This window comes from Ambystoma mexicanum, chromosome 10 (assembly GCF_040938575.1).
Source record: "Ambystoma mexicanum isolate Mex_15411 chromosome 10, UKY_AmexF1_1, whole genome shotgun sequence".
Taxonomy (NCBI): Eukaryota; Metazoa; Chordata; class Amphibia; order Caudata; family Ambystomatidae; genus Ambystoma; species Ambystoma mexicanum.
In genome coordinates this window covers 321,408,502-321,435,400 of record NC_090932.1, presented here as the reverse complement: position 1 = coordinate 321,435,400, position 26,899 = coordinate 321,408,502, and the positions used below count along the sequence as shown (strand labels likewise).

At 48.1% G+C, this 26,899-nt stretch overlaps 1 protein-coding gene across 1 annotated transcript in view; it reads right to left on the bottom strand.

Annotated features, from left to right (window-relative positions):
- Positions 1 to 26,899, bottom strand: part of LOC138493169 (disintegrin and metalloproteinase domain-containing protein 9-like) — a 4,098,706-nt gene that overhangs the window by 1,005,494 nt on the left and 3,066,313 nt on the right. Inside the window, exon 16 of the mRNA XM_069620352.1 lies at positions 11,696 to 11,879. Coding sequence (XP_069476453.1) covers positions 11,696 to 11,879 — 184 coding nt within the window. The remainder of the gene's footprint in view (positions 1 to 11,695; positions 11,880 to 26,899) is intronic.

Here is a 26,899-nt window from a genome sequence, read left to right as displayed (position 1 = left end):
GTACTGACCGGGGCAATTCGATTGCCCCGGGATCTGTTAGGCGAGGGGGCACGTCTTCGTCCCCCCTGATCGAGTTTTGGCTGGTGGCAGTGGATACTACTTTTTATATTCGACCGTGAATATATCTCTATGGGATTTCTCATTGTTCAAGGCTACCAACTTTAATTATTTAATTCCTATAGCCTCGAACATACCGCCGGTTTATTTATTTAATATTAATTCTCCGGTTGGTATTTTTTGCCAGAACTCGGTTCTAAAATGGCATTTGTGTTCGCTTCTGTGACTCCAACCCAAGTTGAGCCCTTTGTTCCACTTTTTGGCGGGCTTCTCCACAGAAGCCCCCCAAGGTGGTGCCACCCTGTCTGGGGTACTTAGGAGGGGTGGAGGGGGATTTAGGCACCCTGGACTGAGTTGCAGTCGCACTCCGTCCTGATTGGCCCAAGTGGTGAGCCGGCCGGCTCACCACTTAGCATGTTTGAGTGACAGCTAGGCTGAGTGAATGGCGGTTTTTCTGCGTAAAAGCAGGGCTATGGGGACTGGAACTTTAGAAGTCGCCACAGGACCTAAGAATCCGGCGAGGGAGAAGCTGAGCCGACCTGCTACGACGACACCACCGGTGGAGCCCTGCTGGACCGTCTCACCACTTTTCCCAACGACAGAGGAGATCTCCAGCCCGGAGAGTCTTCTTCCTTCGACTGGTGGGGATAACCAGTCTGCTTCCTTTTTCGCTTCCTGGAGCATCTCGTGGCTGCCTTGCCTGTGCCAAGCACCCCGGCAACCGGGATACCACGTTTTACCACTACCGCGAATCAAAGGGTAGTACCTTTAACCGGAAAACTCTGCGGCTGGTTTCTTCCCTGGCAGTGCAACGACCTTCATCTTTCCTCCACGTCGAGATCTTCTCTTCCTCTGGACCCCTTCCCAGTATTTTAAGAGGTTTAGGAGCCTCAAAAAGCATGATGGTACCCCTTGGGCTACCTGGGTGAGTGAAGGGTTGGAAAACTTAAAGGGATGGATTAAGGGTTGCAAAGTGAACACTTATGATGGTATGAGAAATCTGTTTATGTTGGAGTCAATTTATGATGCCTGCTCTCCTGAGCTCAGACAGCACTTGGCTGATTCAAAGGAATTAGACTCCAAAAAACTAGCTAAGGCTGCTGACTTGTGGGTTGCCAACAGGGCCACTCACAAGGATTCTGGGGTAACTCAGAAAAAGGCTGAGGGGAAACAGTCTAAAAAGGACTCCAAAGAGAATTCTAATACTGCAAATTCCAAAGAGTGCCCCAAACAAAACCATAAGGGTAAGCCACCAGGGAAACCGAATCAGGCTAGTGTACCTTCTGGTCCCAGACCAGAAGGAGGTCAGAACAAGCCTCCATTCCAGAGAGCCTTTGGCTCTTGCTATGTTTGTAAGGCCACTGACCATGTGAAAGGAGATCTCAGATGTAAGGGTAAACCTCCAGGGATCCAGCTTGCCTCCTTAGCCTTCGCTCAAGAAGAGGAAGTCCCAATGGCAAGTGGAAACTTTCTACTGCTGGCTGATGAACCCATGGGAGTCTCCGCCAGTGTTTCTTTAGTCTCTCTGGGGTTGTGGGAACAACATAATTTAGATGTATATAATTATATCCCAGATAATACTAAAGAGTATTATAAGGACAGTGTCCAGGTGAATGGTCAGGAGACTCCTGCCATTAGGGACACTGGGGCCAGCATAACTGTGGTGGATGAATCATTTTTCAAGGCAGAGGATGTTGCTAAGGCACCCAAATGCCTCACCAAGTTAGCTGGAGGGCCTGTGCAGATGTGTCCCCAGTTACCAGTTCTCATCCAGTGCAATGATATGACTGTAAAGATACCTGTCAGTGTACAATGCGAGGTGCCAGGAAGGGTTCTGTTGGGTAATGACCTGAAAGCTCTTGGAGTTGTGTCACATACCCCCAGACCTCCTAGTAAAAGGTTACAGGAGCTCACTAAACCTGCAAGAGAGAAAACCTTGAGAGGTTCTTCTCAGGAGATGATGAAGAAAGATATCACTCCTCCTCCACTGGAGCAAACTACTGCAGTCTCAACCAGATCAGGAGCCAAGGGGCAACCCAACACTCCAAGGAAAAAGCCAGCAGCAAGCACTCCAGTGCATCCAACAAGGACTTCCCCTAGGTTGTCCAAAGTTACACCCGTAACTCCCCCTCCAGCTGAGGCTGAGAGGGTGGTTGAACCCTGTGTGGTTGAACTAGACTCTGAAGAAGAGCTAGTAGGAGGCCAAGACCTTATTGGAGATTTAGATCCAGCTGACCATCCTGAGCTGCAGTCTTTACTGGCAGAAGGTGGACCCAGCAGATCAGCTTTCCGTAAGGGCCAAAGAGAATGTCCAACTCTGGAAGGTCTTCGCCAATAGGCAGCTTCTAAGGCTGATGGGCAAGAGCCTGGGAAGTACAGGTTACACTGGGAAGATGGCCTCTTCTACAGTGAACCAACTGAGTCTGAACCTGGAGACTACAAACGCCTTGTAGTACCTCAAGAAAACAGACAACAGTTCTTACAACTAGCCCATGAGATACCTTTGGCTGGTCACTTGACTTTCAAGAAGACCAAGGAAAGGCTCTCTCTCTACTTTTATTGGCCAAAGATGGGGGCTGAAGTAGATAAGTATTGTAAGAGCTGCCATACCTGCCAGACTTCTGGTAAGGTTGGTTCCAAGAATGTGGCACCTTTAGTGCCTCTCCCAGTTGTGGGAGTCCCATTTGAGAGGGTAGGGATTAACATTGTTGGTCCCCTTGATCCCCCAACCTCCTCAGGCAACAGGTTTATCCTTGTTGTAGTAGACCATGCTACTAGGTACCCTGAGGCAATTCCTATGAGGACTGTTACAGCTCCGGCTGTGGCTAAGGCCCTCCTTGGTATTTTTACCAGGGTTGGGTTTCCTAAGGAAGTAATCTCTGACAGGGGGTCGAATTTTATGTCCCACTACATGAAATCCATGTGGAAAACCTGCGGAGTTACTTACAAGTTCTCAACAGCATACCACCCTCAGACAAATGGGTTGGTAGAAAGGTTTAACAGAACCATGAAGGGCATGATAGGTGCTTTAGAGGAACCCCTTAAAAAATGTAGGACCTTCTACTGCCATGCCTTCTCTTTGCTTATAGAGAAGTCCCTCAGGAGGGAGTAGGTTATTCTCCCTTTGAGCTTCTTTATGGCCATCCGGTCAGAGGTCCATTGGCCCTGATCAAGGAGGGGTTGGAGAGTGCTCCTTCCCCCAAGCCAGTCAGAGTGACTGACTACGTGATAGGTCTCCGACGGAGAATGTCACACATGATGGCAGAAGCAAGTGACAACTTGAGGGCTGGACAAGCTCTGGTCAAGCATTGGCATGATCAGAAGGCTAACATGGTTGAGTTCACTCAAGACCAGCTAGTTCTCGTTATGCTCCCAACAAGGCAGAGGGTCTTGCAAGACAAATGGATGGGACCCTTCAAGGTTGTGGGAAAACTTGGAGAGGTCAACTATCTGGTGGATCTGGGCAAACCCAGGGAAGCTCCCAGAGTCTTCCACACCAACCGCCTCAAAGCCTATGTCTCTAGACCAGAAGTAGGAGCCTTGCTTCTAGCTTCATCGGAAGAGGAGGAGGAGAGTGAAGCTCTACCTGACCTCCTTAGAGGCTTACCTTTGGACGAAAAGGTTGAAGGAGTTAATCTCTCTTCAGATCTGACACCTGAGCAACAAGAAGAGTGCAAATTTATGTTAAATCAGTTTGCCTCCATGTTCTCACTTTCACCAGGCTTGACCCCTTGGGGCCAGCGTGATATTCTCACTGGTGACTGTCTGCCAGTCAAAAGCAGAGGGTACAGAATGTCAGAACATGTCAGAACCCACATCAAAGGTGAGGTCAAGAAGATGCTTGATCTCGGGGTAATAGAGCCCTCTACTAGTCCATGGTCTAGCCCCGTTGTGTTAGTACCAAAGGCAGGATCCAAAGAGTTGAGATTCTGTGTGGACTATAGAGCTCTTAATGCAGTCACCAAGACTGATGCCCACCCTTTGCCAAGGACAGATGAGTTGGTGGATAGACTTGGCTCAGCCAAGTACCTCAGCACATTTGACCTTACGTCAGGCTATTGGCAAATAGCCCTGACAGACCATGCCAAGGAGAAAACTGCATTTTCTACCCCAGTTGGCTTATACCAATTCAGGGTTATGCCTTTTGGACTGAAAAATGCACCTGCTACATTTCAAAGGATGGTAAACCAAGTTCTAGCTGGGATGGAGGACTTTTGCATGGCATACTTGGATGACATTGCAGTCTTCAGCCACTCCTGGGAGGAACATGTGCACCACCTAGGACATGTTTTGCAGGCTCTTGAGCAGGCCCATCTGCCCATAAAGGCAAGTAAATGCCAAATTGGACAGAGTAAAGTGGTCTACCTTGGGCATGAGGTAGGAGGTGGAGAAATAAGGCCTTTGCTCAGCAAGATCGAAGCTGTGCAGAATTGAACAACACCTACTACTCAAACCCAGGTGAGAGCCTTCCTAGGCCTCACTGGGTATTACAGGAATTTCATAGAGAACTATGGGACCATAGCTTCTCCATTGAATGTAATCTCCTCTCCAAAATGCCCTAAAAAGGTAAAATGGAATGAGGAGTGCAATCAGGCATTTGAAAACCTGAAGAAAGTTCTGTGCCAAGCACCAGTACTGAGAACTCCTGACTACCACCAAACTTTCATTGTACAGACTGATGCTTCCAATGTAGGTATAGGTGCAGTCCTTAGCCAACTGGATGAGAAGGGTAGGGAGCACCCCATTTGCTTCATCAGCCGTAAAATGAAGGATCCTGAGACAAGGTGGGCAATAATTGAAAGAGAATGTTTTGCCATTGTGTGGGCACTGAAGAAGTTTAGGCCATACTTGTATGGTTCTACTTTTGTCATTCAGACTGACCACCAACCCTTGAGATGGTTGATGCAAATGAAAGGGGAAACTCCAAAACTATTGAGATGGTCAATCTGCCTTGAAGGGTTTGGTTTCACCATTGAGCACAGGTCAGGGTGTCACCATCAAAAAGCTGATGGACTCTCTAGGATGTATGTCATCGATTAGAGGTATGAGGTTCATCCAGGAGTGGATTCAATCCTCCTGTCCCTTAGTCTGGGGGGGTGAGTGTTAGGGAGAATTCTCTGTTTAGGCTGAATTTCCTAACCTAGTGAGTCCCCCAGCAGCTTTGCTGGATTTATGGGGTTTATTTTTTTCTCCTGCCAAGAGTGAGACTCTTTTACCCCCACTCTTGGGCATGATTTGAGCGTGTTTCTTTGACTCTAGAAGTGTTTAATGGGCTATGGGGTCTTTTACTCCATACGGCTTCTGTGTTTTTGTGATGTGTGTTACACAGCACCCTCAGTGCAGTAACACAGGGGTGTCATAGTGACCCCCCAATATAGACTCCATACCCTGGGACTGACTACTGTCTCCCAGTGCATGTAAAGAACCAGTACAAACCATCATATTGTGGACGTACTGGCCGGGGCAATTCGATTGCCCCGGGGTCTGTTAGTCGAGGGGGCACGTCTCCGTCCCCCCTGATCGAGTTTTGGCTGGTGGCAGTGGAAACTACTTTTTATATTCGACCGCAAATATATCTCTATGGGATTTCTCATTGTTCGAGGCTACCAACTTTAATTATTTAATTCCTATAGCCTCGAACATACCGCCGGTTTATTTATTTAATATTAATTCTCCGGTTGGTATTTTTTGCCAGAACTCGGTTCTAAAATGGCGTTTGTGTTCGCTTCTGTGACTCCAACCCAAGTTCAGCCCTTTGTTCCACTTTTTGGCGGGCTTCTCCGCAGAAGCCCCCCAAAGTGGTGCCACCCTGTCTGGGGTACTTAGGAGGGGTGTAGGGGGATTTAGGCACCCTGGACTGAGTTGCCTAGGCAACTCAAGTCACACTCCGTCCTGATTGGCCCAAGTGGTGAGCCGGCCGGCTCACCACTTAGCATGTTTGAGTGACAGCTAGGCTGAGTGAATGGGGGTTTTTCTGCATAAAAGCAGGGCTTTGGGGACTGGAACTTTAGGAGTCGCCACAGGACCTAAGAATCCGACGAGGGAGAAGCTGAGCTGACCTGCTACGACGACACCACCGGTGGAGCCCTGCTGGACCGTCTCACCACTTTTCCCAACGACAGAGGAGATCTCCAGCTCGGAGAGTCTTCTTCCTTCGACTGGTGGGGATAACCAGTCTGCTTCCTTTTTCGCTTCCTGGAGCATCTCGTGGCCGCCTTGCCTGTGCCAAGCACCCCGGCAACCGGGATACCACGTTTTACCACTACCGCAAATCAAAGGGTAGTACCTTTAACCGGAAAACTCCGCGGCTGGTTTCTTCCCTGGCAGTGCAACGACCTTCATCTTTCCTCCACGTCGAGATCTTCTCTTCCTCTGGACGACGCAGCGACTTGCACCCGCTGCCAGGAACAACTGCTCCCGCTGGAGGATCCTTTCCACATAAGGTACCGTGTTCCGCCTGGCTTCCCTTGCAACCGGGGTAGATTTAGCCCCCGGCTTTCGAACCTGGGTTAGCCTGGGACACCCTGGCTAAACTTTTCTGAGCCTAACTAAAACCTTTCTGAACTCCATGCAAGACTTTTTAAGCCTGTTGTCATTGTGTGATCTTGGGTGCATTTGTGCCCTGCTCTCTCCAAGAGTAGGCCGGCCTATGGACTTTGGCTCACAAGTAACTTTTGACTTTCCTGCCTTGCTTTAGAGTACCTAAAGAGTAGTGTGGTGTATTTTCCTACCTTCTGCCCTTTTCCCTCCCTTTTTCGTTAACTTATTGGAGTGCCATCTATAGTTAAGCGCTCACCTCTGTCTGGAAATAAGTGGTGTTAACTAAGACTTGTCTGATAAGGAATAAGGGATGTATATATAATAATAGTAACTGTGTTGAGAGTGATTTACAATAATAGTGCTGGAGTGTTTCAATCAGTGTGTTTTTTAAATAAATAATTATATACTTTGATACCAAAGCTCTGGTCAGTGTTTGCTTGTGCTATTGTATCTGAGTGCCTATTGTGTATACTTTGCATACTGCCTAACTCTTCTTGAGGGAAGTTTGACTGCTCAGCCACAGCTACCAAGTGAATCTGTGTGGTACAGACTGCTACCAAGTGCGTTTACTGCCAAACAACTGTAGTCTTAAATCTTTTGCACTGGTCCCAGAGGGAACTGCACATGTTTCTGCCTAACAATCAAACAGTGGGGTTATGCCCAAAGAGTCTTTGTAAATAGTTCACAAAAAGATTGAGATCACATCAGGAAAAGTTAGTTAATAGGTCCCAGGCTAACCCAGGTTAGAAAGTCGAGGATTTACTGTCACCCCGAATGATCTGTCGCAAAGGGAAGCCAGGCGGGACACCGTACCTGAAAGTGGGAAGAACGCTCCAGCGGGGGCAGTTGTTCCTGGCAACGGGTGCAAGTCGGTGTTTCGTCCAGAAGAAGAGGAGGTCTCGACGTGGAGGAAAGCTGAAGGTCATTGCGCTGCCAGGGAAGAAACCAGCCGCAGAGTTTCCCGGTTACAAGGTACCACCCTTTTCTTCGCTGTAGTGGTAAACCGTGGTATTCCAGTTGCCGGGGTGCTTGGCACAGGCAAGGCGGCCACGAGATGGTCCAGGAAGGCGAAAAGACGGGCAAACTAGTTATCCCCACCAGTCAAAGGAAGAAGACTCTCCGGACTGGAGATCTCCTCTGTCGTCGGGAAAAGTGGTGAGACGGTTCAGCAGGGCTCCACCGGTGGTTTCTTTAGGTCCTGTGGCAACTTCTGAAGTTCCAGTTCCCAAAGCCCTGCTTTTATGCAGAAAACCCCTATTCATTCAGCCTAGCTGTCACTCAAACATGCTAAGTGGTGAGCCAGGCGGCTCACCACTTGGGCCAATCACACAAGAGTGCGACTTGAGTTGCCGAGGCAACTCAGTCCAGGGTGCCTAAACCCCCTCCCACACCCCCTGTGGTACCCAGACAGAGTGGCACCACTTTTGGAGGCTTCTGTGGAGAAGCCCGCCAAAAAGTGGAACAAAGGGCTCGACTTTGGTTGGACTCACAGAATGAACACAAACGCCATTTTGGAACCAAGTTTCTGCAAAAAAATACCAACCGGTGAATTTATATTAATTTAATAAACCGGCGGTATGTTCAAGGCTATATTAAAAAGTGGTAGCCTCGAACAATGGGAAAATCCCATAGGAATATATTCGTGGTCGAATATAAAAAGTAGTATCCACTGCCACCAGCCAAACTCGGTCAGGGGGGACTGGACAGTGCCCCCTCGAACAATAGACCCCGGGGCAATCGAATTGCCCCGACCAGTACGTCCACAATAGGATGGTTTGTACTGGTTCTGTTCACAATTTGAGACTAGTAAAGCCAATGGTGACTTTACATGCCCTGGGAGACAGTAGTCAGTCCCAGGGTATGGAGTCTATGTTTGGGGGTCGCTACGACACCCCTGGGTTACGGCATGGAGGGTGCTGTGTAACCCATATACCAAAAACACATGAAGCCCTCTGGGGTAAAGGACCCCATAGCCCATAAAACACATATAAAGTCAAAGGAACACCTCAAATCATGTCTAAGAGTGGGAGGAAAAGAGTCTCACTCTTAGCAGGAGAAAAAAATAAACCCCAAAAATCCAGCAAAGCTGCTGGGGGACTCACTAGGTTTGGGAAATTAGCCTTTACAGAGAATTCTCCCTAACAAAAAGCATCTACAAAAAACAAACATTTCTACAACAAGATTCTGGTGGAGAGAAGGAGGCAACTAAGGCAACTGAAAAGACTGTCTCAAAGCCATAATGCAGACGCAACTAAGAACGTCCTACTCAATGAGCTAAGGAAATATGAATCAAGGCTGAAAAACCACAGGATCAAGCTCTACCAAAACGACGCAGAGGAAATGCTAAAAACCATAAGCAACAAGAAATCACAGGAGTTCTGGGCACTAATAAAGAAAACAGACCCCCGAACCGACGAGAAGCTCACAAATGCTGTAGCAGAAGACTTTGGGTGACCTACTTTAAAAACCTTTTTAAACCCCCAGGAGACCACCCTCCAATGGTGGAAAAAAGATCTGAGGTATCATGGGTAGACCTAACAGACAAAGACAACATTAAAAGAACAATTCTAAAACTAAAATCTTCAAGAGCCCCAGGACCTGATGGTTTCACAAACATCGACCTCAAACAACATCCGGAGGAATGGACAATCTTCATCAGTAAGGTTTTCCGCCGGTGGTCAGACTCAAAATCAATTCCGAGTTCCTGGACCTCGGCGGTGGTAGTACCCATTTTTAAAAAGGGCAATAGAGAAGACCCGATCAATTACTGACCAATTGCACTCCTGGACATTATTGGAAAGGTCTTGCTGATAAATATAATCAAAAACAAATCAAAGTCGGCGCCCCAAGAGTTTTCTTAGCTTTCATCAGTCTAACCCAAGCATTCGATCAAGTAGACCGACAGAAACTTTGGACCAAGCTTGAAGCCTGGAAGTGTCCGCGGTCGATCTTGGAACCTGTGATAGCTCTACACACCAACACGAAAATGCGGGTCCGCCTGAGTCAACAGGGCACTCTGTCAGAGGAAATACCTTCTAAAAGGGGAGTAAAACAGGGATGCCCTTTAGCACCTGCTCTCTTTATCGCTTTTCTGGGGGCCTTTAGAGAATCTGAAACTACGACAAGATCTTTTCCTCCGAAAATAGGCAAGTGTAGCGTCTCCCGTATGCTTTATGCCGACAATATGATCTTGCTGTATCAAACACTGATCGGACTTCAACGTCAGCTGAACAACTTGTCGCAATACATGGAGGAAAACAACTTGGAAATAAGCAAGTGGAAGACAAAAATTCTGATCCTCGAAAAACATCCAAAGAAAAACAAGCAACTGTATTGGACCTTAGACAACACAAAAGTCGAAACTGTCTCACAATTCAAATATCTGGGAGTCATGATCGATAGCTCCAGAACTGAAGCAAAGATACAGCAGGCCCTATGGAACAAAGCGTGAACTCTGACAGCTCAAACCAGAGCAATTGACAAAAAATACGGAAGATTTTCATTGCTACCTGCAATACAATTCTACAAGACAAAAGTGGTTCCGTCAATAACCTACGGGATGGACGCAACACCTAATATGCCAGGGACCCTCTGGCCAAAATTGGAAGGCTACCTATGGAGAACAGTCCTCAGTTTACCTAAATGTACCTCTATGGCAGCCATCAGGCTTGAACTTGGTCTACTCTCGCTAACAGCAATAGTACAACCGAGCAGTATGCAGCTCTTCATTGCAGAAGAAATCAAAAGTGGTTGCTGTAATTTGCCTAACAAATGGGTGTTGGATAACAAGTCCCTACTGTACGATATAGCTTGCAGTGAGGAAGACCTGATCACAAACCCTCAGAGAATAAAAACAAAAATGGAGAAACGGGACTGGATCAGTACAAATGAAACAGCAGCATCGAATAAACAGCTGAGCCACCTTCCGACGGCCCCAAAAAAACAGAAGATTCCACAAGCATATTGCACCAAATTGCCAGATAAACCTCTGAGAAGCTTGTTCATGAGAGCGCAACTAAACCTTCTGCCCACCCAGGAAATCTTGGCAATTAGATCGACCACCAGCTCAAACAACTGCAGACTGTGTGAGAATCAACACCAATTGGAAACATTAAGACATTTCCTGATGTCCTGCCTGGAGACTAGACCCGCAAGAATAGCGTAACTGACTCCGCTGCTTGCGGATTTTAAACTCCATGAAGAAGAGTTTTGGTGGGCCCGCCTGATCTCGGGTGAAAAGACCAGATGGACGATCGCTGCGGCTAAGATTCTGAAATACCCATGGAGATGATTGAAGCCCGTTCGAACTAGGCGAAAGTCTTCCTGCAACTCCGAAATTCTCTTCTTTTCTTCTATACTGATCTTATAAAAATCTAACTGATTAAATATAAGTAATAAAAAAAAAATAACAAAAAATAAAGCATAATTCGATCCTCCGGTCTTGACAGAATTCTAGCCAATAAGGGAAAGCAGATATTTCAGCTCAACAAAGGACCGGAACATTCTGCATGCTGTGTTTGGCCAGAATGTCTAGGTTTCGAGATAATCAGATGGCCAGAATGCTTTGCTCATTTTGAATGCCTGAAATACCAGATATTCCCGCCAATCACAGCCAAGCTTGACCCCATAATCGCTCCATTGGAAACCAAAGTAAAATTCTTTTAATTTTCTTACAGAGGCGGCTTGGAATCAGGTTAGGTGGTGCTTGAACGGCACATTCAAACATTTATCCCACACCTAATTCCAATAGCAGTATTTAGAGTCAGGGATTATTGGAGCACTGTTTTAAATGAATATTTGCAATCTTAAAAGTATTTCTATTGCATTAATCTATCAGTGAATGTCTTTACTACTGTTGGCATTGCATTTACTGCCACAAACTTAACTTTGTCACCAAAATCTAAATAACACTGCTTATGTTTGCTTTTGAATTTGTACCTTTGCTGATCATTTTGAAGATGTGCAGGTATTATGCCCTCTATCTGCATCACTATGTAACAACACAACAATAAACCATGGGCATTTGTGCTTTGCAAATTTGTTGACAGCTTTATTTATGAATAAAAAGAGAAGTAAATAGTTTGGAGTTAAATATTACCTTTCCAACATCACATCTTGCTCCACTTGGCACAAAACCAAGATCGACAAGACCTCCATCAAAGAAGGATTCAATACCCCAACACCAGCTGCTTCCAAAAGGAGTTTGAATTATAGATGTGTGATGGTCAGGCAGATGTATCTCTGTCACATTTTGGCATTGCAATCGACCACACATGACATCCCTGCAAATGAATAATCATTTTTAAGTTACCTAATAGAAAAACTCATGTTTTAAGCTCTTTCAAAACATAAAAAAATAAAGCAATTACAACCAAACACACTTGATTTAAATCCCACAGGACATATACCACAATAATTCCAAAGATAGTAAAAATAAATTAGTCCAATCCAAAACAATACTTGGAAGAATTCACTCCCAACTGTACATTATACAAATATTAAAATTCACTGAGGAGTTATATTCCATGTAAAGCATGAGGCTGTGGGTTGAGACATAGAACTTCAAAGTGTCTTTGAATATCCTGATGATATACATCTTGTGGTTATCTTTTTCTTGATGATATCAAAACAAAGAAAGCCAAACAAATTACACAGGGAATCATCACAAGTCTGGCGGTAACGGAATTAGCGGCGCCAATACCGCTCTGCCGGATCATAATCCGGCGCAAATACTGCCGACTGTAAAACCAGCTGGCGCAGTCACAGCCGGCACAATTACAGCCAGCCACATGAGGCACAAACACAGCCGCATCACAAGTCCATGTCCAACAGTATTAGTGCCGAAAAACAGCGCTAATTGCGGCAAAAACATGTCACAGTTACTGCCAGCCTCCAGCTGGAGGTAACTAAACACAGGAGGCAGAAATCAAGGCACAAGTCCAACCAGTGCACTCCAAATGGCTTCATTCACTGTTTCCCACGCCATACTGCCATTAGCCACTGTGAGCTGGGACAGGCAATTGCTCATGCTGCGCCTGGAAGCAGAGAGGCAGGAGGAGCAGGCAAGGGCACATGGAGTGGGGGGGGGGGGTGGAAGAGTAGGTGAAGAAGAAGAGCACAAGCAAGGCGTGCACTCATCCCCAGCGACAGGCCGTCACACTGGACCCTCACTGACACACAGTTGGTGACACTGTACCACCTGAACGGGGAGACCATCACAGAGCTGCACATCGCGATCCAGGAGCATATAGGGAGCAGGATAAACATCCGTACAGCTGTGGCCCCACTGCTGAAGCCAGTGCCAGTACTACAATTTCTAAGTACAGGCACCTCCCAGCATTCACGGCACGGCACAGCCCACATTCTGTGCACTGTTGGGCTAGGTGATGGATGCCCTCCTGCATCATGTGCAACACCACATCACACTGACCACCACGTCAGCCCAGGTGAATGCCATGAAGGCACGGTTCTATGCCATAGCGTGTGTGGGCCCGCTCCCCGCTCCCTTTGTCCCAGTTGCTTCCTTGTTTGTTGCCCCTCCCTCCATCCCACCGCACTCCCATTGGTTGCCAGGCCCTTTAAAATCGACCAACCAAGTCAACCCTACTGTGGCAGCCCCCTCAGCCAAGGACCAGAGGATAAGGATAGCTCCAGTGGTGTCTGCCGTGGTAACACGTAGCCTGCAGCTGTGGACCTGCTGAGACTGATGAGGTAAGTGGAATCTGGGTGTGTTGTATTGTGCTGTGTTCAAAACATAGCCTTTTTCCCCATTTTGGGAATTTCGAATCAGTGTGTGTTGTATTGTGCTGTGCTCAAATACTTTGCTGCATGCGCTCCCACGCATCATAGGTCCCTGCATCCTATACCGTTCCCCCCTCCTGCGTTTCTCTTCCTTCCTCTCACATCTCAGCCATTCCCTCTTCAATCTCTTGTGTACTATTCTGAAACTGTCACGTGCACCACTGTTTTTCTGGAATTACCTTGCATTGCTGCATTCTTCTTCTAGGTTCCTGTTGTCTGTATTGTTGATTGTATTGACTTGCTGTTTGCTCTCCACGGTTCTTGATATTGTGTTGTTATCCCGGTTTGTGGCATCACATTGCAATTGCCTGCATTCTTCACTTCTAGGTTCCTTGCTGACCTCTGTGTTTTGCTTTTGGTCCTGTGTTGCATATGCTTTCTTTAATCCAGGTTCCCTTTTGTGATTTGTGCTTTGCCAGGTTCTGTACTACATCTGCATTCTCTACTTCTAGGTTCACTGTTGTGCTCTTTTCTTTCTGATGGTTCTGTACTGCATCTGATATGTAGGTGCGTTGTTTTTGTTCTTTGTTGTGCCCCCCTCTCTTTCTTGCCCCCCCCGGTGCCTCCCTCCTATCTGCACCCCTTGTGTGACCTCCCCTGCCTGGGCTCCCCACTCCCTACCCCCTCTTTCCTCCCTGCATCCCCCATGGTGCTCTCTGTCTCACCTATCTTTTCTAACTGCTTTTCTATCGACTATCCTATCCCTCTCACTAAGTCTGGCAGGAAGAAGTTCAAAGGGGACATCCTGGTCTCCAAGCCAGGCATCCCTATCGCTGATACCTATAAAGTGCTTCCTCCAGACAGACCCTTACCGACATACTCTTTGCCGTTCCCTCCCCAGGCCTATAGACCCCCTATATGGTCTCTGTTCTCTCTCCTTTTTCCTCTTCTCCCATTAATGGTGGTACCCGGTGGGAGGCCCTCCGGCACCCTTCCACTCCTCTAAGAACATCATTAATGTCTACTTAAATGGCACTGTCTTGGTCCAGGGCCTTCAGGACAATCTCCTCCTCTTTGATAGACACTTCTTGCACCTTATCAACTTCCTTTCCTCTCCTGCTATCCCTTCCCACCCCTCTCTGGCTTCTCTGCCGCCTCCTTTCTCTGCCACCTCTTCGGCACCCCCTGATGCTTCTGTGGCCACCCTGTTGCCTCCCTCCTCTGCCACCTCTCTGGCACTCTCTTCTCCCTATCTGACTACCCTGCCTTCTCTTCATTCGTCCTCTGCCCATCCTCGGGCACCTCCAACACTTCCTCAGGGTGTACCTCTGGGCTGTACCCCTCCCAAAAAAGTCCTTCAAATGTGGCAACCTGCTCCACATCGCTACTCTCAACTCTCGTTCAGCTGTCAAACACTCCTCTGTCATCTGCCATTTCCTGGAAGAGCTTGATTTGGGTGTACTCAGTCTCACCGAGACTTGGTTCTCGGCCAGCTCTGTCATGTGTTTTGACACTATCCTTCCCAATGGCTACAAGACACTCTCTGAACCCAGAACCACCCGTCCCAGTGGGGGTGTAGCCTTGATTTTCCCAGAGTGGAATCCTGCTTCTATCACTCCAATGCAGCACTACTCCTCCTTCTAATGCCTGGTATGCAGGTTATCTGTCTCTCCTGCCCTCTCTCTCACTGTGGGCACTATCTACAGACCGCCTGGCCAGGTCGCCCTCTTCCTCTCTGAGTGTGCTGACCTCTCCTCCTTGCTCCTTGCCTCTACCTCCCAACTTCTCCTCTTCAGAGACTCGAACATCCACCTGGACGCTACCAGCCCTTCTTGAGGACTCTTTTGCAACCTCTGCGATTCTCTCTCTCTATTCTTCCCTCTGGCCCGACTCACTCTGCAGAGCACACCTTGGATGTTCTAATCTCCTCAGACCTACCCTTCTCTAACCCTCTCACCCCTCCTCTCTCTCTTGGAGTGATCACTTTCTCCTTTTGACCCACCCCTCTCTCTCTTCCCCGTAGGTCAAGCCGACTCCAGCACTGCCACCTACCTTCTCGGTCATCCGACCCATGAAGTGTGTGTCAGTTGAGGGTTATGATGCTTCTTTCACTCCTCCTCCTACACCTTTGCCTGACTCACATCCTGACACAGCCCTCTTTAACCTTCATCTCTCTATCTCTCTGGATGTCCATGTCCCTGTCATGAGGATACGCTTGAAGCCCAAATCCAAGTGAATCTCTTGGAACGATTCCGACCTTGCTGCCCTTAAATGCAAGTGTAGGGTGGCAGATAGGAAGTGGAGGGCCTCTGGCACACCCTCTGACAAACTGGTCTGTCGCCTGCCCCAAAGGCAGTACAGACTCTCTGTCCTCTCTAAGAAGAGACCCTACATCCAAGCCTGCATCTCTGTGGCATCTAACAACTCGGCCGTACTCTTCAAAATCTGCAAGGAGCTGGCCAATCCTGCTGCAGCCTCTACCTCTCCTGCTCCCTCCCAGGTCATCTGCACGGCCTTGGCCTTGGCCTCTCATTTCACTACTAAAACCAGGACATCCTATGCACCCTCTCTTCCTCTACCTCCTCTTCCTCCTCCTCTGCCACTCCTGGTTCGTCTGAGGCACAGAAACTGCTCTCCTGAACACACATGAAGACTTGCTCTCCAACCTTGACTCTAATCTCCCTTCTGTCCTCATTCTCCTTGATCTATCCTCTGCTTTTGACACGGACAACCATGCCATCCTGCTCAATCGTCTCCGGGATAACCTTGGTATTACTGATCAGGCCCTGGCCTGGTTGACCTCCTTTCTCACTGACCGGCCCTCTCAGGTCCAACTGGAGTCTTTCCTTGCGTCTATCTCCCTCTCTAATTGTGGTGTTCCCCAGTGGTCTAACCTCACTCCCTGGCTCTTCAACCACTACCTGGCAACTCTTGCCCACTGCATCCACTTTCTGCTCCAATTTTCAATGTTATGCAGATGACACCCAGCTCTTTCAGGTTCCCCTCAGCCACCTCTGCTTCTTCTCTCATACCAGACTGTCTGGCCGCAATTCAGGATTGGCGTGCCGCCAATGATCTCTGCCTTAATGCCAGTAAGACTGAGATCCTCCTAATTGGGACACCCGCTCCCTCCTTTCCTGTCTCTCTCTCTCTCTCTCTCTCTCTCTCTCTCTCTCTGGCCGCCCACTCTTGGCCCTCTCCCTGCTCCTTCCTTTGAGGCTAAGAACCTTGGTGTCATCTTCGACTCCACCCACTCCTTCTCTCTTTACATCTCTGATGTCTCCAAGAAGTCAAACTATCAGCTGCACCTCCCCAGAGGTATTCTTCCTTTTCTCACTTTCCCCCAGAAGCTCAGTGTCTCCAGAGCTCTGGTCCTCTCTAGGCTGGACCATTGCAACAGCCTCTTTCTAAATCTTCCTGCCTCTACTCTTCGACCTTTACAATTTATGCAGAACAGGACTGCAAGACTTGTCCTTGGCCTCAAGCCCAGGGATCGTATCTCTCCAGCTCTGAAATCTCTTCACTGGCTTCCCGTGGCTGCAAGGATCAAGTTCAAGACCCTCTGCATCGTCCACAAGGCTTTCTGGGGTCTGGGACCGCTATATCTCCAACTTTCTCTTCCAAAACATCTTCCTTCTCGAGCTTTACACTAATCCACCTCCAACGCTCTGAGGGTCAGACGCTTCTCCAAGCAGAGAGTTGGGGGCAGATCTATCCCCTCGGCTGGGGCCTCCCTCTGGAACAGCCTCCCTGCCTCTTTCAAACTTGAGCAGAACCACCTCCGGTTCTGGAAGCAACTCAAGACCTTCCCTTTTTCTTCTGCTTTCTCTCTTCCTCTCCCCTGCTGATGCTGATGCACCTGACTGCTCCACGCACTGGTCACCTGGTCACCCTCTGAACTCGGGCCCAAGCTCCTGCATGTCCCTCGCACCGCCTCTGGGCTTCCGAGCATTTAAGGGTCTGTCAGCCTCATCACGAGTTGGGCAATAGTCCTTAAATGCGGTGGTAACACTATTTCAGCCGCATTTACAGGTCCGCTCAATCTTGGGTTGGCAGCATTTACCTACAGCTCTAAGCTGGAGGTAAATGCGCTCGAAAAATTCCCATTTTTGTGTGCAATGAGCACCGTGCTAGTAGCGCGCGCTAATTGAGCAGGAAATTCCCAATGGGGGACAGGAAATTACTGTTACCGCCCAACCCGTGATCCGTTGGGAATACCGCCGGAGGGTTGGGCGGTAACGCTAATACAGTTGGGCCCAACTCATGATGAGGCTGTATCTGCAACCCTAGAGTCCCTTCTCTCTGCACTTATGAGCCACCCACTGGCTGCACTTGTGAGTTAACTGCACTCCCCCTTCCCCTCCCCCCGGGCACTTCTCTCCTTCCCTCTTCCCTGCACTTGCGCAATCTGAATGACACAAGGCCTAGTAAGATTGTTATTTTGTCCTCCCTTGTTTTCCCCTCCTGGTCTTGTCACGCCTAGAAACACTTGTGTACAGGCGTATTATAAATGCCACATCATATCATATCATAGCACACATGCCAAATGTGATAACAGCCCTGGACTGCACCCATGTTGCATTGGTGGCACCACTGGCCCACGAAGCAGTGTACAGAAAACACAAACACAACCACTCCCTCAATGTGCCTATGACCCCAACCTCATCATCACCCACTGCTGTGCCCGCTACCCAGGTTCCACCCACATTCCATGGTGCTGCAGAAAAGCACACTCCCAGGATACATGGAGAGGCACTGTGGACAACAGACGTGGATAGTGGGTGAGTACAACTGGCTGGCATGCATGCTCTGCGGAGCACCTGACCAAATTGGGAGAGGTGGGGCTGGTTTTGGACGTGAACACTGACACAAAGCATTGCATGATAAATGTCTGCAAGAGTTTGACCTGGCCACCTCCCATACCAGCGTCACAGTACAGCCCAGGGAGCATGTATATGTTGCACCCAACATGAGGGATGAGCCCATGTAGACATATAGTAGCAATTGTAAGCACCAACATGCCTACCAGAATGCAACATGCAAAAATAGCAACAACTACTAAATAAGTGCCATATAGAACCACTGACATGCACCCATGTACACCTACCCCCCAATGGCGAACCACTGCACCCAGAAGCATACAGATTGCCGACAAGGCTTTGACACAATCAACAATGTCCTCGCATTGATGCAGTTCAACAGTTTTATTGCTACCAACGCCCCAGCACACCATCCCCCTCTCCCTCCTCCCACCATCAACTCCCCAGCACACTATCCACCCTCCCTCGTCCCACCACCAACTCCCCAGAACAATATCCCCCTCCCTCCACCCACCACCAACTCCCCAGCACACTATCCCCCTCCCTCCTCCCACCACCAATTCCCCACCACACTATCCCCCTCCCTCCTCCCACCACCAACTTCCCAGAACACTATCCCCTCTCCCTCCTTGCACCACCAACTCCCGAGCACACTATCCCCCCACCTTCCTCCCACCACCAACTCCCCAGCACACTACCCCACCTCCCTCCTCCCACCACCAACTCCCCTCGGCAGGTGTGGACTCTGGGCTGGTATGATAGTTTATTTATATAGCGCCTATACACAATGTGTTTCAAAGCGCTTCAAGGCAAGGGAGGGAACAAAGGAAAATACAATTACATTCTTACAGGCCATTAACAGTAAGGATGTGAAATTAACTATCGTACTCGGCCTGATGACATTTCAGATAGTGCAAGAGCTAAGACATAGGGGGTCATTACGAGTTTGTAGCGCCATGGCTGCCTCCAAACCCGGGTCCGGATCCGGTCTCACTGAATGGGGATTTACCAGGTCATTCCAACCTTTGAGGACCCGGTAAATCCCCATTCAGTAAACCATTCCCCATTCCCATTTGAGCCCCCATAGGGCTTAATGGGAATGGGGAAGGAGCAAATAACGGGCCCGCTAATAGTGGGCCCGTTATTTGCTCCAAGGTCCCTTAACGGGTCCCGCTAAGAACGGCTGGTCAGACCAGCCGTTCCTGCTGGGACCCGCTAAGGGACCTCGGAATATGGCTGTAGGGGCTTAACGGCACTGCCATCCTTAACGGTGCCGTTAAGCCCCCACCGCCATACACGTAAGGACCCCCATAGATAAGGAAGGGAGGGCTAGAGTGGGAAGAAAATGGAAACAGACAGGCGACTACCGTACTAGGCCTGATGACATTTCTGGTAGAGCCGGAGAAAAACAAAAGGTGAGGGAGAGGGGTGCAGAAAGGGAGGGGAGGAACAAAACAAGTGACTATCTACTAGGCCTGACAACATTTCAGATAGTGCTGGGGTGGGGGGGGAACAAGTAAGGGAAGGGGGGAAGAGACAGACGAGGTTGCTATCATACTAGATCCAGGGACAATTCTGATAGAGTAAGTGCATAGAAGAAAGTAAGGGGAGGAGGGAAGGAGATAGGAAAATGGAGAAAGAGAGAGGAGGAGAGAACAGAGAGTAAGCAGTCAAAAAGCGTGGAGAAGCAAGAGGGGAGAGCCAATACAATTGCAGAAGTAAGTAGTAACACATAATGTTGCAAGCCAGGATACAAGCTGAAGATGTGAACAGCATGATTCAGGGCCACCATGAGTGCAAGATGCAAAGGAAGTCCAGCATGAGAGTTGAGAAAGGGTGACGCACTGTGAATCAATGAAGTCCATAAAAGTCAAATCCAGCATTGGCCACAAGACGGTGATGGTGAAACCAGAATGTATCAGGACAGACTCCTGCAGAAGTAGGCTGGAGGGGGGAGCAGGGTAGAAGAATCAAGCAAAACAGGCAACACCTGTGTCTGAGAAGGGGGGGGGGCACAAGGGAACATCACAGGGGAACCATAGGGGGTGGAGATGGCCTGTGGGGACAGAGGGAGTAAACACATTTTGGTGCATGCTTACCTGCTGTCTGAGCAGGGGTCGGGCCCTGGGTCCTCCTGGTCTGAACAGGAATTACCCTTTTCGGTGTCTGCCCTTCGCATCGGATGCCCGGGCAAGAGACGTCCTTGATTTAAGAGTTAAGAGCAGGAAGGAAGAGGCAGGGCTAAGAAGGTGGGTGGTGATTAGGCCAGGTGACTTAGATCCACTTGTACCTGCTTCCCATCTGCTACCCATGGTGTCCCCCTGTGGCTCCTCAGTGGGACTGCCAGCAGGTGTAGTCTCTGTGACCGTGCATACAGCTGCAGGTGTGGGTGTAGCTTGGCCTGCACTGCTCCCGGTGGCTGCTGGTGTTGGCGGAGGGACTGTGGTACCACCTGCAGGCTTTGCCATGCTGGCTGGCTGGGCACATGTCTGTGTGTGGGACGTCTACTTCCCTGTGGCTTGTCTGCCAAGCCCTCATGGGGCAGGCCTACTGGCACAGCTTCATGCCCTGGGTGACTGCTGCAGAGTGTCATGGATGCTCACACACATCAATCTTGCTGGCACAGGGTGCGCCCTATAGGGTGTGATGCGCATGGCTTTTGTTTGGTTCACTTGTCTGCCCTTGCAGCTGCAGTGGCGATCAGGGGTGCCCTTGGTGCCATGCCCCATGGCTGCTGTGGAGGGTGGTTAATGTGCCACCCCGTCACTCTGCCCTGTCTGCATGCCCAGCTTCGGGTTCTGCTGACTTGTGTCCCTGTCGCTGGGGCTTCTTATGCTAGGTTGTCATTTATGCATGCATTTGTTGGGGGGCGACACTGACCTACTGCATCCTGGCTGCTGGCTCCCACTTTCGCACTACCTACTCCCTCTAGCCTCTCGAGGTCTAGCACTGTGCTGCATTTCTCCTCACAGGTGTTGAGAACCAGTGGCTCGACAGTGCCTCCTCCAGTCGCAAGGGACTCACGGCGGTGTTGGGACAGCAGTCTCCACACCCTTACCCTCAGGTTGTTCCACCTCTTGCAGCAGTCCTCACCATCACGGGGTACACTGGAAACTGCTGTCACGTTCTGGGCGATGGTGTTCCACATTGCTGTCCGCCGCTGGCCACTGGTCTTCTTTTGCCTGCCTACGTACAGCTCCTCACACTGGGCCACTACCTCATCTTTGAGGACCACAAACTCCCCCTCACAAAATGTAGTCTTTCTCAGGCGATGTTCAGCCCCCTTGCCTTGTAGCCTCTCCTGGGACATATTTGCAACTTCACAGGTCCGGATGGCTGCAGGTTGTGGAGATATTCAATTGATTGTGTTTTTCAAAATGGCCGCTGTGCTGTTTCCCGTTCAGGCGATGACGCTATTTCCGCCAGCGCTAATAGCGCCAGGATTTGCCGGTGGTAGCGCTATTAGCGCTGCTTCTTTGGTAGTAGCCCTTATTCCGGCACATTACTGCCAGGTGCTAATAGCATTACCATCGGTGTCTGGGGAGCCTTCAAGCCAGATTGTGATACAGCACTGATTGGGCCGCATGACCCGGAGGTAACGCTCTTTGAGCCCGGCTGTGATTGCGCCGTTCTACCGCCGGACTTGTGATGAGGCCCACAGTTCCCTAGTTCTTACCCCAGTTGGGTGCAGGGACTGGTCCTTGAGCAAATGTACCTCATAGTATGGTTGGACCTCAGGGAGGTGATAGGCCCCAGAACAGGAAGGAGCCTTGGGGCAGGGATGGTCCTTTAGTTGTGGATGGGCCTAGGAGTACAGATGGACCTCCCTATATGGACAATGTGCCTTGGGGCAGGAATTGTCCTTGAATTAAAGATGGGATTTAGGCGAGGGATGAACCTCGAGGAAGGATGTTGGACAAGGATGGACCATAGGGTGGCGATGGTCCTTGGTAGAATATGGGGCTCAAGCAAGGTCCAAGGGTGGTCTATGAGTGAGGTACAAGCCTAAGAAGAATGTTTGTTTGGGTTGATTTTAGCGGCAGAAATCAGTAAAATAATGACTTGTGTACAATGTAAATATGTCACAACTACTGTACTACATCATAATCGGATAGTTGCGATGGCATTGCAAGCAGATTATACACTTTTTCTTAATTGTAGTTTATATGTTTATAATTTAACATTTGGTATTACACTAAAATAGATTCAAAGAACACTGAAATCATAAGAGAGCATAGCTGCTACTACAAATGACACACTTTCCGTAGCGCACAGTATTTTGCATAGCTACAAAATGCAGTCTATCCTGCTCTTCTGTAAGTACACAACAGAGTTTGCCTTAACTTTAAAGAGGGTTAGGGCACTGATGGTCCATTAAGGGTACGTGCGCCCAGCTTGTTATTTGGCAACATATGCTTATTCACATTACTCCGAATTTTGTTCAGAGGTATAACAAACATATATGCTATAAAACAAATTCTAAGAACGCTTATTTATCATCTGTGTCTTCTACCAGTGCATCCCCATGTTACAAAGCTGTATGTACAAAAGCATGATAAATAAACCTATTTGATGCATAGAAATACATGACAAGTTCATCCTGCATGACAATTAGTATGTCAAATTGGTGAGTTATGTTTGGTAACATTTGCAAAACCACGCACTATACACCAAATTATAATCAAATACTATAACTCAAAGCATGGTATTAGTAGCACATTAACCCAACAGTCCAATTCTATTTCCCCCCAATATTCCTATTAGGGTTTGGGAGATACAGCCATATTTCACACCAGATATCTGTGGGGATCCAATTCCCACTCTTTTCATTGATGTATTCAACAATGCATTATAGAATCCAACAATCAAACCATTTACTAACTATATCCCTTTTACAAATCATTTCCTGACTATATCACGTTTGGTAATGACTTGGAATTTGCCAATGATTGGGAAAGCATAACAATTATTTCAACATTAATGCTTTGGCATCCAGGACAATCATCTAAAGAAGTAGGATCCCATATAATCATTTTTCACAAAGGTCGCATAGGAGCGTATCAGAACCCAATATCAGTTTGATGTGAGTATGTTACAAACCAATACAAGTTTGATTATCATAGTCAATATACGCAGGTGTGCTTTTGCTTTCTCTGATCCTGGCTGCTGGCACTTGGTACTTAGGCACAGTGTGCCAACCTGGAGCAGTGGTCTGCATTGGTGGCGATGCCGTGCAAGGTCCGCTCTGCCTAGTTCAGAGTTTGGTGTTGTCCTGAACTGCTGTGGTTTTGGCAGCTGGTGTTTTGTGTTTGGTGAACCAATTTCTGCCTTGGGGGAGCAAGCCTGTGGTGGCCCAGTGGCCGAGACATTGGGAGAGTCTGAAGGTTTCTGCAGGTGCTGTCTCTGAGGGCCAGACTGGGAGGCAGAACAGGTTATGGGCGAAAGATTGCATGTCTTGATAAGTCTAGTGTTCTTAATTAAATGCCTGCGCTCTGCTCGAGTATGTGTATGGATGGAACGTGGAGTGTTGAAGGGGACTGGAATGGGTGGTTCCAGTGAGAACGTATGGAGAGGACGGTTGAAAGTGGATGAGGAGGGAGCACAGGGTTGCTGGCATAAATAAAGTGCTTAAACGTACCTTTGGCTCTGGCTACGTTATTAGTAAAGCACTACATTTTGGCGACGAGGCCAGCGACCCCATCGAACCCGCACACACTGTACTGCAAGACCGCAGTTACGGACAAGTAGAGGCTCCCTCTGAGTGGATCCAGTGCAAGGCTAAGAGTCGTTACTCTCACAAGTAAGGCGCATAATCTGGGCGGTCAGCAGCGACACCAAGAAAAAAAAGTATTAAGCAACCTGCAAGCATTAAACTAATACCGCACAAGCGCACTTGCATCAATTGAAATACTACGACATTGTCCTATAGGTTACAGGAAAGGACCTAACACGTTGAGAAATGTGCCGCCATTTTGAATACATTAAAGGAGAGTTCCGGGACTTTTTTTTTATTGTCCCTACGGTTCGGCCATGTGTTTTTAAGCATAACTCGGTAGATCGTAGAAAACTTTCCTATGGACCTTACCCGACTTTTCGTCCATTAACGCACTCGAAATCAGCCGCCATTTTATGATAATCCTATCACTTGCCGCATCGCCCTGGCTCACCTGCTTTTGCGGCACTAAATCAAATCCCCCGCCCCTGAAACAGACTTGATCAAAACATTCATATTCCCCGCCTCTATCCGTGACGTGACTGAGCTGCGTAGGCAAACGCGCCCAGGCGTCTTCTACGCGACTCCACACAGAACCAGGAAATCAACACAGATGAGCTCAAACAACACAGCGCGCCACAATTGGGAATATGAAACTGTACTTTTAAATTAAACCGCAAGATTGTAAATTTGGTAAAGTACATTTATTTGACATCAAATGTTTTGAGAATATTCAGCGATTAGCATTTTTATTTGCACATGTTCCAAAAAGTTCGTTTCGAGGCACACGATGTTCCTTTGCTGTACACAGGGTCTTAGATCATCTCACAATACAGCGCCACAATTCGGAATATGAAACAGTGGTTTAAAAGCAAACGGCAAGATTGTACATTTGGCAAAGTACATTTATTTGACATCAAATGTTTTGAGAATATTCAGCGATTTGCATTTTTATTTGTTCACGTTCCGAAAAGTTCGTTTCGAGGCACACGATGTTCCTTTGCTGTACACAGGGTCTTAGATAAATGAATTTTTATTTGCTCTCGATCCAAAATATTTCGTCTTGAGGCAAGCGATGTTCGTGTGCAGTAGACATGGTGTTGGTTTACGATAAAATAAGCTCTTCGGTCGCACTGATAATCGCATGGCTATTCCAACAACGAGGCACTAGGGCACCACAACGGTCTGTATGTTGCATCTAGCCGTTAGTACCGCGTAAGGGCATACTTGTACTTGGCGATCGTCCCACAAAATGGTCAGGGTGCTAACGTTGTTCACGCGGAGAAGCAACTGGCGATTATAGAAGCCATCCGCCGGTGTCTGGTACTCGTGACACAGACAATAATGGACGATGTATCTATTTGAAAAACATAAAAAAAGGAAATTAGTCTCACCATCAGATCTTTATTAAAATTATTCATTTTATATATTAGGTCTGGAAATTATTTCATAGCTAGGACAGTGCAACTGGGTTTTATACATCAAGGGGGGCTGTAGGATACTGAGACAGTCCCCCAGTGCAGGGGTTGACAGGGAGTGCAGGTGGAGAGTGGAAGGGCCCAGGACCGAGATCGCAGACAGTGGACCAGTTGTAGCAGGGGAGAGGGAGAGAGAAAGCAGAAGCAAAGGTTTTGAGGTGCTTCCGTAAAAGTATGATATGATATGATATGGTATTTGTAACGCGCCTATACACAAGTGTTTCAAGGCGCGACGAGGCAGGGAGGGAGGGGAACAAGGGGAAGACAGACAAACGATCCTACTAGGCCAGGTGTCATTCAGATCGCGCAAGTGCAGAGGTAAGGGGAAAAGGAGAAAGTGCAAGGAGAGGAGGTGGGGGGGAAGTGCAGTACAAGGTAAGTAGCGTAATAAAATAATAAATAATAAATAATAAATAAAAAGGGCCCGCTTGAGGCCAAGGACAAGTCTCGCAGTTCTGTTCTGGATAAGTTGCAGAGGGCGGAGAGTGGAGGCAGGCAGATTAAGATAGAGGCTGTTACAGTAGTCCAGCCTAGAGAGAACCAGGGCTCGGGAGACAGTGAGCTTCTGGGGGAAGGAGAGGAAGGGAAGAATACCTCTGAGGAGGTGCAGCTGGTAGTGTGACTTCTTAGAGACGTCAGATATATGAGGAGAGAAGGAGAGTGTGGAGTCGAAGATGACCCCGAGGTTTTTAGCCTTGCAGGTAGGGGCGGGAAGGGGGCCAAGTAGACGGTTCTCCCCAAGATAGTGCGCGGTACAAAACAACATGCCACATAGAACGAACAAGTACAACTTAACCCGTCTTTAAAGCAACTGTATAGTAATTAAATTGCGGTATAAACTCATCTAAAGAGTTACTTACATTATATTTGCATTTTCCATTGCGTCTGTGCGTAGGGCAGCCCCGAAATACCACTCCTTCTATGCCGACGTTATTTCTTCTAATGAACGAACATGAAATGGCTTTCGTTTCTGAAATTATATTCATTATCGTTTCTTACGTGGTCCAGGCCTGTCAAGGTCAAAATACAATAGAACCTTATTCTGAGTCGTGGGCCATTCTGGCACCCGAGAAAAAATCAAAGCAGCTGACCTTCACTTCGAACGAGCACACATTCCAAGTTAGCTACATTCAGTGTAAGGCATTCTCACAGGACTTGAAATTTACACTCCATCTTTGCATTTTGTCTGCGTGCTTTGCAGCCACACAGAACCATAAATACGGAGAGATTCTATATTTATTGAAAAATGATTTATATTACTGTTTGGTTTAATTTAATGCGCAAATGAACAAGGTTGGCTAGATACACATATTCAATGGGCCTGCGACATGAGGAGACTTGAGAGAACAGACAATCAAATTACAATCATTTAAACCGTGATGTGTATTTCTCAATGAGTTCTTCTTTAGGTGGACATGGAACAGATGCAATGTTGGGTGGCAATGCAGTTGTCCCCTGCACAGGTTCGTTCACAACTCCATTTATGTGCCTATCTAGGACGTCAACAATAAGTTTCTCAATAAACTCATATTGCATATCCTCAAACACTG